At 41.0% G+C, this 12,051-nt stretch overlaps 1 protein-coding gene across 6 annotated transcripts in view; it reads left to right on the top strand.

Moving 5' to 3' along the window:
* UNC80 (unc-80 homolog, NALCN channel complex subunit) overlaps positions 1 to 12,051 on the top strand; it is a 197,667-nt gene that overhangs the window by 99,299 nt on the left and 86,317 nt on the right. For 4 of the 6 annotated variants that reach the window (XM_030580473.1, XM_030580471.1, XM_030580470.1 and 1 more), the window contains exons 25-28: positions 1,213 to 1,346; positions 4,669 to 4,834; positions 8,373 to 8,576; positions 10,267 to 10,367. In XM_030580473.1, coding sequence (XP_030436333.1) covers positions 1,213 to 1,346; positions 4,669 to 4,834; positions 8,373 to 8,576; positions 10,267 to 10,367 — 605 coding nt within the window. The remainder of the gene's footprint in view (positions 1 to 1,212; positions 1,347 to 4,668; positions 4,835 to 8,372; positions 8,577 to 10,266; positions 10,368 to 12,051) is intronic. The other 2 variants (XM_030580475.1, XM_030580474.1) reach the window with 1 other exon arrangement.

Raw genomic sequence — 12,051 nt, 5'->3', positions numbered from 1 at the left:
TTTAATTCCTGTGAACTCCATCACTTGTGCCAGGTGAAATAAACGAGGCGCCTGCAAGCGAGGCAAATGTAATCAGGCCTCATCTCCATTCCTGAAACATTCCCTTGTTTGTTCAGTTTCTGTATGTTTCTTTGTGCAACACAACAGGATCAGATGTGAGAAAAAACAATGGGAACATACTTTATCTCCAAAAGACATTTGGATGGTTCATTAAGTGACAAGCCCAAAACATTCCAAAAAAATCAGCATCATTAGTAGTTTCAAGAGACCCCAAAACAACTACCAGCTTTTTTCCTTCTATATATTAGCCCAAAAAATTGTTTGCAAATTGGTCAAGGCCACAAGAACACTTCATTGTCTTCAAGGTTTGGATGGGTGTTGGACCGGTTAATATCATGAACATAGATTTTGAAGCTGAGCATATAGACTCCATTTCAGCAAAGCCACTAACACGTGCTTAACTTTAAGCATGTGAGTAGTCCCGTTTCTGTAAAGTCAAGCATGCCTGTAAATACTTTGCTTTGCTGAATCCCTCTTTAATGGAAATTTGTACCTTACTAATTACACTTGATGGTGCAATAACTGCATGATTTTGCGCCATCTCTAAATGACATTTGTATTCATTATGTAGAACAAAGTTGCAGGGCTGCTGCCTTATTTAGTCTTCTGGACAGTTATGAACAGTAGGCACAGTACTTGTTTGTTGACTGTTCACAGTTATGTGCATGGTTTTTAAAAAGAAAAAGCGTGACAATGATGCTACCCTTTCCCAAGATTATTGCCATGATAATCTCACTTAAGATGGCTGCTGATTTGTTATTGGTTTGAGTTCATCTTCATTGAGGACACAAGCTTAGCTATAATTGCAGTCTATTTGGCTGAATGCAAAGGTGTAAAGGGCATGAGAGTATCTGTTTCTAAATCTGTGTTATGCTAATATATAGTATTGTATGTAGAGTTTATATTTTGAGACCACTTTGAGTTAGCAGATATTTTGATAACAACATACCACACAGTATATGGGATTTGTGCTGACAGATAGATACGTGCATGGATCTGTCCTTTTAATATTAGAAAAGTAATATAGGAGTCTAGAATTTAATCATAACATTTTTCATATGCACCTTGCATTGTGCACTATGTGTGTCCGTCAATTCTTGGTTCCAAATTTTGTATCGTGTTTTCTCTTACCAAGCAAATTTCATTTCCCAGGCACTGTGAACCCTACCAAATGTTGTTGCCCTTTTGCTTTGAAGATGGCAGCATGCCAACTTCTCTTGGAGATCACCACCTTCCTTCGAGAGACCTTTCCCTACATGCCCAGGCCTCGTACTGAGCCTCTCGTGGTAAGTGAGCCATAGGAATTAGAGATGAAGAAGTTACCATGAGGTTATTTTCGTCATACACCTGATGAAAAAGTTAGATTGGTGGCAGGGATTTAATTGCGCTGAAGTTTCCACAGAAGGCTGAACGGTTAAGACACACCATTCCTATTAATGTTAATGAGAGTCACAGGGCAGGTCCACACTGCAGCAGGGATCGATGCTCTGAGATCAATCCACTGGCAGTCGATTTAGCAGATCTAGTAAAGACCTGCCAAATCAACTGCAGATCACTCTCCAGTCGATCCCTGTACTATATCCAACGAGAAGAGTAAGGTAAGTCGACGGGAGATTTTCTCCTGTAGACCTCCTGGTAACTCGACCTAAGGTACGTCAACTCCAGCTATGTTATTCACGTAGCTGGAGTTGCATAGCGTAGGTCAACTTACCGCAGTAGTGTAGACATAGCCTTTGACGCGAATCTCAGTACATCACTAATAGGCCTGTTAGGTAAACTGTCATGTGATGTGGCATGACGGCCGTGAGAGTTTGAAGTTGATTGCTAAAATCTTTTACAGACTTCCAGTGAATCAGACAAAAGGAAGAAATCAACATGGCACTTGGTTGACATTTTCACTATGTAATAAATGGCAGCGTTACAAAACTGTGTTACAAAACCACAGGGTCTTAGAGGTGGAAATGCATCTTACTAAAACAGATATGTTGAAAGTAAAAACATCCTGGGTAATTAGGATCTGTAGGGATCTGTGTCTTTGAGCCAGACAAAATGCTGCCGATTAATAATTTTTCAAACTCTGCTGTGGGAGAAGAAGAGGAGGACTTGATTTATAGTGTGAAAGTGGAAGAAAACTTAGTCTCACTGTGTAAGAGTCTATCAGAAATAATATTAGCCTGATTTTTTGAATCTTATACAAGGTACCGAACAATTATGGTCCCATAACACTCAAGTAAGCTGTGTATTATGTTTTGAGTTAGAAATGGGTTAATGGGGGTTTCTTTGCACACAGAAAACTTTCTGGCTTGCTTGTACTTTTAAAGAGAATTGAGTGTATGAAGATTTGGTTTCTTTTTGTTGTTGTTGCTGATAAAGCTAAGTTGCTAGCAGAGCATTTTTTTGCAGACATAAACCTGGATAAGAGCCAGAGTTAAGTCTGCAGTGAAAACGTACCCTAAATGAGTGGTTGATTCTAAGATGTCTTAAGCATTTGTAGATTCTACGCATGTCAGCAGGGCCTTGTCTAGACTAGAGAACTAAACCTGAACCGATAATGGTGAGCCAGTTTACCCACAAACAGTTCACTCCATCCAAACTAGTCGGGCTGAATTGCATTAAGTCTTGCCTTGTGTCCAAAATCATTTCAGTTGCAATGTGATCTGAATGCCTCTATCACAGTTCCATCTACCAGAAGCAGTATGTTGTGGATGTTTTCATAAAGCCAGGGGTACACTGGGGGCGGGGCGGGGGCAGTGAAAGATTAATTGAACCCTTTCAGCTAGCCTGCATCCACATTTGTTCAGATTAAACCAGTTAAACTGGGATTTTCAGCGCTGCCTAATGGAGTTGGGGTGCCCAATTCCCAGTGAACCAAGGTGCCCAACTCCCCAGATGCTCCTTTGAAAATTTGAAAACTGATTGTTAAGCAAGTGAAAAAGTCATTGTTCTTATCACTTATTATATCATCTGTTGGACCATTCAGGAGGTTTTCTGAGGGACTGCAAAGTGTTCTACAAGCGTTCTAAGGGCTGTATTTGGTCTAATTTCTCTCATGCAAGGCAATTACACATCTTCAGCACCACTAAGTCTGTAATGTTTCTGCTCTTTTTTTGTATGTTTTTGTGTGTGTTTTTGTGTTGGGAAAATTCACTTATTTCAAAGTAGCATTTAATGTAACAGAACTTCACACATCCCTGTTAACTCCTAGTAACTTCAGTTGGAGTTACAGCTGAGCACCTGTGGGCAAAATCTCCTGAGTGTGAGATAAGACACTTATATTTCCTCATGATTAACTTTTTGGATTGTTTTAAGACAGTTTACTACAGGCTTAGTCTATAGGCAGACCATGTGCCAAATCCGGACCACTAGATGCTTTTGAACAGACCCAAAAATCTTTTTATTTCCTTATTATCATTATTGTTATTGGTTTTGTATTATTTTTTCTGGAGTCTGGACCTTGATTATACTTTGGCCAAGAAATTTGGACCTTGACAAAAAATAATTGATTACCCCGTTTACTGTAACACCTCTTCCCCTGTTTAGCCTGACAAGTAGCTCTGCCATTTTACATTTCTATACCCTAGTGGTTTTCATGCTAAACAGTCTCCAAGGTATCAGTGTCACCAAGTGGATGTTGTGAATAAAATTATAAACTAGTGGGGCTTTTTAACTGCACTCACTGTATGTGCTTCTCACCAGCCATTTTGAAAACAATCCTATGTGTTTAACCAGCCTTTTTTACAGTCTCTGCTAAGGGAAATGAATGTGTATATCTGAATCGTGCTATAATTGTAATGTTGCCCCTTTGGATTGAATGGTTAGTCAGTGTTCGGAGCATTGCAGGGTTGTTTCTGCCAGGAAGAGAAATGGATGATCCGAGTCGGGTGCTGTCCTGTTTGTTTACTAAGAAAGAACACACAGTCCTGTTTTCTTGAAAGCAGCAGAAACAAACAGCAGGCAGTTTCCTTGTTCACTATTTACAAGTTTGCCTCTCTAGTCAGTTCTGTGCCCAAGGAGCTCTGTCTCTGTACTCTCTTTGAGGCCCATGCTCACAACTGCTTCTCTTGCTGTCTGCTTGTGTTTTATTTGTTTTTCTGCCTCTGGCGCTTGCATGTGCACATACACATGCACACAAGCTGCAACCAATCCCCTAATCTCCCTGTGTTTGCCACCAGTCCCAGGAAAATCCCCCGGACCACATTGTTCATGCAGCCTATCCTCCAACTATCAGTATGTAAAGGGGCATTATATTGCTCTATCGATTTAGCCTGAAAGAAGGGTGACTAGCATACCCATTGTCTTTAATCAGATCTGTGATCATCTGTAGATCAGAGGCCCAGTTGATGGCAGCTATTAATACCTTCCAGCAGAACAATATCCCCTTGCATTAGGCATGCAGGAGTTGAGATCCAAATTCAATTGCGATTTGAAAATGAGTCAGTGTAGGTTAGCTATGAAGGGATTAGGTTAACTGGGAATTTAGTTCCAGATGATAGAAGTAGGATTTCCATTTGAGGGCAGTTATTGCTATAATGATGATCTTTTGTTGCTGGAGAGAAGTATAAGAGCTCACGCTATTCACATGTTTCTATGGTCCACATGGTGCTACAGGACCTGGAGAGCTGCAGGTTGCGTCTGGACCCTGAGCTGGACAGGCACAGGTATGAGAGGAAGATCAGCTTTGCTGGGATTCTGGATGAAAATGAAGATTCAAAAGACTCCCTGCACAGCAGCAGCCACACGCTCAAATCTGATACTGGCTGCGAAGAGAAGAAAGGTTTGTCAGCAGAGTGACGCTTTCACTTTCTCAGGGCTTGTTATGTGATGCTGTATTTTATGTCTCTCCATTTCCATAGACTGTGTTAAAAAGCAGGAAGCCATAGAGCCACATGGCTTGAATAATTTTTGAGCTGCAACGTTGCATATGTTATGTGTGGAAAACAAACATTTTTAAGTCATCAGGATAACGATATTAGCAGAACCAAACAAGTATTCTAAAAAGCAAATGGTGTAAATTCAGAAATATCGTTTGGTGCACTCCTCAGTTAGAAGTATCAGTATTTGAATTGATTTTTGTATTTTCTGATACCGTTCTTCAATGTGGGATAAAAACCACACATGGGCCGAAAGATTGGACCCTTCTGTGAAAATCCCCACGTGTTCAGAGGTCGTGGCATTTAACAGAATGAGTGGTTTAACCCCTGACCTCTTTTGGTTCTTTACTACCACTTGAAAAACACCTACCTATGTGGCTCTTGATGGCTAGCAGGTTAATATTACCAGCGTATTACGTACTGTACAAGCAAAGCTCAAGCTCACTGTGTTTGCTCAGGGCAGCAGAACGTTTTCCATTTTAAAACCATCTCATGCAAAATCCCCATACTATATGATGGTACAAGTGTTGCAATACAATATGCAGTCAGTAGTTACTTGACATTTGCTATTAGAGACTGAAAGTTCTGGACAGTTACCTGTAAATGACAGTCCAGTTTGTGTGTTTTAGAACATTTAGAACAAACTGTTTAAAATCTCTTTCATAACGGATATGTAAAGACATAAACATTCTGTAACAATGTTTTTTTTAAATGGATGGGATTTATGGTTTGTGATCTTGTGAAGAATTATACTTGTGTGCTAAACAATGCAAACCATCCAATGGTTGTAGCTTGCCTTTGAAGTCAACCATGAGATTTCCCTTGATTATGAAGGGCTTTGGGTCAGGCCCGCATTGCATTCATGCTCATGGTTGAGCTGTGATTGCATTCACAAGTAGATACATTCATACATGAAACATTTCCAAGAATCACGTGTAAAACTGCCTCCAAAAACACATGGAATGGGAGAGCTCCTGATAGCGAAGGCAGCTTCCCATCAAGCTGCAAAGAGTCATCTTGAAGAATTCTTACATAACCCACTTCCTTTTCTTCTTGACTATTGTTAGCAGCCACAGAATGCACAAATCTCCAGAATTTCATATTGCCAAATAAATCAGGATGAGAAGTCTCTTATGAATTAGGTGGCTACAACTTTAAATTTTAAAAAAGGCTTCACTAGCAACTGCCTGCAACCACCTTGTGCTGTGATGCCATCAGATCTTCTGAGGAAAGCAAGGTTGGGCTGGCAAAGTACATGAACAGGAGGCCTCCTCAAAACATTAGGTGCTGCAAGAAATGGTGGTGGTGATAACATGGAAATTAGGTTTGCCCCTGCCTGGTTACTGTGCAGCACACTTTTGGATACAATGTAAAATCTTTTTTTTCCCCTCAAGAACAGTTCCAACTCTTTCTGCTTAACTAAATTCTCCCTGCAGTTTCAGTAAAGCATGGGGGCCTTCTTCACTTCTTGCCCTAAGGTTTGGTGTAGTATTGCTGTGCATGTTTTACAAAGCTGCTACATTGCACCCAGAGGCAGCTGCATTTCAGTGGTGGGAAAAGTGATCCCTATATAGAGGCTGTGTTTCCATTTATACATTAGCAAAATGCTTTGCAATATTTTGTTCTGAAATAGGCTAAACGAATACAAGATATTTTTTTTAAGTGTTCTTTGCTCTGACTACAGCCTAGTCTACTGGGAATTTACCTCGGCTAAAACTTAGCAGATGCAAAGGCATCTTTCTGAATCTATAATTGTCTGGCTGAAAATTGTTGTTGTCTGACTGTAACTAAATTTTTCTCACTGCAGTGACAAAAGGACAGGCCTCTTTACCCCAATCTCTTTGACCAGTACTAATCCGTTTATTTCCTTTCATCTCCTCTTGAGTGGTAATTACTTTGCTTGATGGTCAACAGCAGGTTTGTCTTAACAGCTATGCAAAAACTACAATTTTACTGTGTCTAACCTCCTACAGGTAGGTCCAAAGCATAGATATACTAATTTAGATTAACAAGTAGCCCCCAGAAAGTTTTAGGTACTCATTGTGTGCTAAGAAGTTTCTACAGACTTTATGAAATGTGGCTAGGTGTGCCAAAACAGCTGTGCGTTTCAGGGCAGTCTAGCCAGCTGTGCTGAGGTTGAACAGAATCTAGCCAGCTGTGAGTTAAGTTTCAGTTCAGATACTGGGATGGAGATTCTCAAATCACTCAACAGTGATCTGTCCTGCTGACTAATGAGCAGCACTGATTAGCTCCAAAAAGGAGACCCATCCAGTCCTTTTCCATCAATAGGATGTTAGCCACCAAAATGGGTTTGTGGGTGAGGGTAGGAGGATATAAAGCTGGGAAAATAAGAGGGATTTTCAAGGCTCAGAAGACTGATTTTTCAAGTCCAAATATAATTACATTTATATATTTTTCTTACCTATTTTATACCAAAAGGTGTACACCAGTCCAGTCTCTACAGTGCACCAAAAGGTGATGTTGTATGTTCTTCTCTGAATAGATCAACAGTTTAATGACTGAGTGTTGCAACATTTGGACTCATGTGCTGCCATTGTTTTGCCTTTGAAATAAGAGGAGAATAAAATGCAAATGATCGGTGCTTTGAACATTGAACCATTTCATGTTTGTGCTCATCAGAAACACAAAGTGTCAATAGATGTATTTTTAGTGCCTGAAAGCTGCTGCTTTGTCTGAAGGAGAGGAACTACAAGCTGTTTTTTCCTTAAAGCATTCTAATGGTGAAGAGAATCATGCAAAGAGAGGGATTTATGCAAATATAACTTCAAAGAAGTAACACCTAGTCTACTACTAATCTGGCAAATCAGGCTAGCTATCTGCAGTCATAAAGGCTGTGTGAATGAACTAGGTGATCTTGCTACAGAGGCAGATTTGGGTTTGCAGACCTTGAGTCAGCAGGAGGATAGGTTTGTCAGAGAAGCTATGTCTGCACTTGGCATTCAACCACTGGTGGACAGCAGCTGTTGTATGTGCACCAGTGCAAATTCCAGTGGTGAGCAAAGAAAGCCACAGTTGATACCAGTTGAGTCTACTCGAGTTTCAAGCAGGAATTAACTCTATCAGTGCCAGTTGTGGTGTTCCTTGTCTTTGCTTGGAGTTTCTGCAAGTGCAGTTTACCCATTTGCTGGACATCAGTGGTCAAAGCAGAGTTAATCCCAACTATAAACAAGCCCAGATCTGATGTAATATGTCTCTAGGAAAGAAGAGCACATTTCTGTAAAGCATCCCATATTAAGTGATTGATAGAGCTGCATTGGCGCTGGCTTTGGAGGGAGCCTCTTGCCCATCTTCCTTGACAGAAATAAAGGTGCTGCAGTATAGGCTGACAATAAGGAGTCGGGGGAGAAGGGTGGGCTAGGATTTTTTTTAAATTGAGGAAAATTAAGGGGAAAAAAGTCCTCTTTTATTCTTTTAATACAGTTCCCAGCAGGAAGATCAGGATAGGAGGCTCCCGCTTGCTCCAGATTAAAGGAACCCGCAGTTTCCGGGTGAAGAAGGGGGGTTCCCTGTCCAGCATTCGCCGGGCCGGCAGCCTAAAGAGCACCAAGTTATCACGGCAGGACTCAGAGTCTGAGAATGAGGAGCTGCAGCTGTCCCACAGCAGGGACACTGTCACTGACATAGGTAACATAGATGAGATGGGCTAAAAAGGGAGCGGGGCTGCTTGGCAGCATCCAAATTCTGAAATGATTAAAGCAGGTCCAGAACAATAAATAAATATAAAGATTCACTAGGGTAGGAGAAATCTCCATCTCTCTGAGTTAAGCAGCTGTCTTTTCCTCTTCATGGATTGCATAAGCTAACACCCAGAAGGCCAGAGTTCAAATCTTGCCACAGGTGCACACTGGAATGTAAATTCTATTCCACACAAAGGTGGTCAATTTAAATTTCAGTGTTAGCGTATGAACTCTTAAAATACTGGCATTTACCAGACTTCCAGCCAAATTCATGCTGTGCTTAGGAGGAGGTACACACACACAAAAATCATATATATTATATATATGCCATTATATGTAATATATATATAAAATATCATTGTTATATATGATATTTTGTTTTCCATGATAGTAGATATTGTATATGTATACATGCACATTTTGTATTGTATGATATTATATGTGAGTACATTTTATAGTCTATATTATATCATATAATATTCCAGACATATATGTCATTTGAGAATGTGATAGATATCTACTCATATATGTAGAATGTAAAATTATTTTATATATAATGGCCTTGGTCTTCAAAAAATTAGTCCTTATACATTTATTTGATGGAAACAAAATGGACTCCACATACAAGAAATCCCCATCGCAATTGGCACAAAGTGGTAGGGACATCAGCAAAGGTGTCAAGGATTGGATAAAGACTGGGGCTGAACTAATCTCCCAACCTCAGAGGCCTTTCTGACCCTGTCTGCTTTCCCCACGTTGTACCTCTCTTTTGGATAAATAGGAGAGCTAGTTCCTAATCTGGATACCTTTGCAAATCATAAATTCACTTGAAAAAGAAGACAGGACTAACCTGAGTTAAGCCAGAGCTACCCCTTAATGATATTTATGGTAAATGTTTCCAAAAGCAACTTCTGTTCTAAAACAAGGGCACTATGGAAGACCCCTAAGCAATGAGTGGCTGCCAGAAACACTGGGATCAGTTCAGTGACGAGTCAGAGCTCTCTCCCTTGCCTTAGTTCTCTAGAGTGTGGATTATTTTCCTCTTTCATCCCCATTTATATTAGTGTCTTCTCCTGGGCACATAACCGTAACATTGCCTGGTGGTGGCAACAGCAGCAGGCTGATTCCACTTCAGGTTGGATTTTTGTTGATGGTTTTAACCACAGAGCCCAGTCAATGCAGATCGTTGAACCAACAATTTGCAGCATCTGCAACAAATGCAAGGAATTTGTTTCTATTGTTTTTGCTCCCTCCCCTCTCCTCTAAAAGGGAACAATGCTCACCACGGACTAGTTGGCAAATTAACAGTGACTGTGAATGGTGCTTGTAATTGCCAGTCCAGCTGATGGCAAGGGGGAGGAGGGTTCCAAAGGCACTCTGTGATACAGCAAGTTCTGTATACTGTGATTGGTCTTGGTAGGGTGATTAGACAGTAAATGTGAAAAATCGGGATGGGGGGGGTAATAGGAGCCTATATAAGAAAAAGACCCAAAAATTGGGACTGTCCCTATAAAATTGGGACATCTGGTCACCCTATTCTCAGCAAGGCTGGCCTGGCTTACAAGCACTTCCCCTAGCTTTTAAACACATGGGTAGCAGTAAAAAACACCACATTTTAGAGTATTTTTCTTTTGAAGAAGGGAGCCCTTGGAGTGCAAGTGAGCCCAGCATTGAGCCTGAAGTGCTGAGTAACACAGGCACGGAGGAGAATTACCATCGGAACATGTCCTGGCTTCATGTAAGTACTGATCCCTCGTGATCCTGTCAGACCTAGCACTTTCAGTTTTGAAAATGAATGATTATGGTACACTAGTGGTAAACTGTTCATGATTCATGCTTAGTTAGCATAGCATTAGGGCTTTAAAGTGTCTGTAGGCTGCAGCTGTTAGAGTGACTGCTCCCCATCTGTAAAATGGAGATAATACTTCTTTTCTCCCACCATTTGTCTGTCTCCTTTATTTAGATGATAAGCTTTTTGGCCTGGGATTACCCCTTGATATGTGTGTTAACAGCACTTAACACAAAGGAGCTGCAATCTCAGTTGAGCCCTATCTCTCTACTTCAAGAGTTCCCAATCTGAGTACCTTTGCAAATTGTAAATTCACTTAAAAAGAAGACAGGATTCACCTGAGTTGTATAGCCCCCATGGCCGTAGCAGCTGAGCTTCTCACCATCTTCAATGCATTTATCCTCACAATAGAACCATGCTATTATCCCCATGTTGTAGGTATGGAGCTGAGACTCGGACAGACCCAAGTGACTTGCTCAAAATCTCTCAGGAAATTGAACCCAGGCATCCCCAGTTCTAGGCTGGTACCCTAACTACTAGTCAACCCTTGCTACCAAGCACTGCTATAGTACCAGTTATGATCACACCCACCTTAGAAGGGTCAGCACATTTGTTTGACTCCTAATATTATGAGACACTAGAAGGTACAGTCATTGGTGGACGACTTGATCATGTGCATCTGGCCAGCAAGGAGTAGAGGGCAGTAGCACATTTTCCCATTATGAGAGGGTAGACACACTCATCAATGTAGGGTATAGATTGGAGGGAGCTAAGAATATTTCTGTGACTGCCTGTCTGGTATTTAGTATACATAGATGAAAGCCTGGAGAATTTTAAGGAGCGTGTACTGCAATTAATTTCACGCAATGATCAACATCTCTAGTAAGCAGGAGATATTGTTGCTCTATGGAATAAAACCAAGGTAAAAAAAAAACAGACTATCTGAGTAAACCTGCTTTATTTAACAATCATTAACAATTTTTTCAAAGGGAACATCAGGTTCAAGCCCTTTTCTGTACACGACCACATTGGTATTCATTTCGCCCTAGAACTCGTGTAAGGTCAAATTCTGGTATTCTTACTGCCACAACTGGTGGAGTAAGTTACTGCTCAACACGAATAAGGGAACAGACTTTGACCCGCAGCAAGCAATGAGCTTCTGATCTCACTCCAGTTTTATACTAGTGTAAATATACTGACTTTAATGGGGTTGCTCCTTATTGACATCAACATAAGTGAGGTAAAAAGCTGAAAAGCAAACTAGAATATATATAATTTAAAAACCCATGATTTTTGAGTCCATCTCACAATTTCTGGGGGCCTGAATGTTTGGGGTTGGCAGCTGGGTCTGTCTTATTTTGGGCAGGGGTTTGTTAATGCACAGCACCTCCTCTACAGCAGGCAAATGTGTGGTGGTTGGGGGTCCCTTTGCCTCCCCCCTCCATTGGCTTTGGGTATTTCACTGCTAAGTACTTGGGGTAAAGAAGAGTTTCAATAGTGCCTGTCTTGACCCACAATGCAGGATCTGAAGGTGCCCTCCAGTGCCCATGTGCTGCAGGAGCTGTTCCCACCCTTCAGAGGAAGCAGCTGCAGGGAGCCCCTAGGAGGTTCCATTTCAGATGACATCTCAGAT

The sequence above is a fragment of the Gopherus evgoodei genome, chromosome 11, assembly GCF_007399415.2.
Source record: "Gopherus evgoodei ecotype Sinaloan lineage chromosome 11, rGopEvg1_v1.p, whole genome shotgun sequence".
NCBI lineage: Eukaryota > Metazoa > Chordata > Testudines > Testudinidae > Gopherus > Gopherus evgoodei.
Note: the sequence above shows the minus strand (reverse complement) of the source record. Positions and strands in the feature narration are given on the sequence as shown.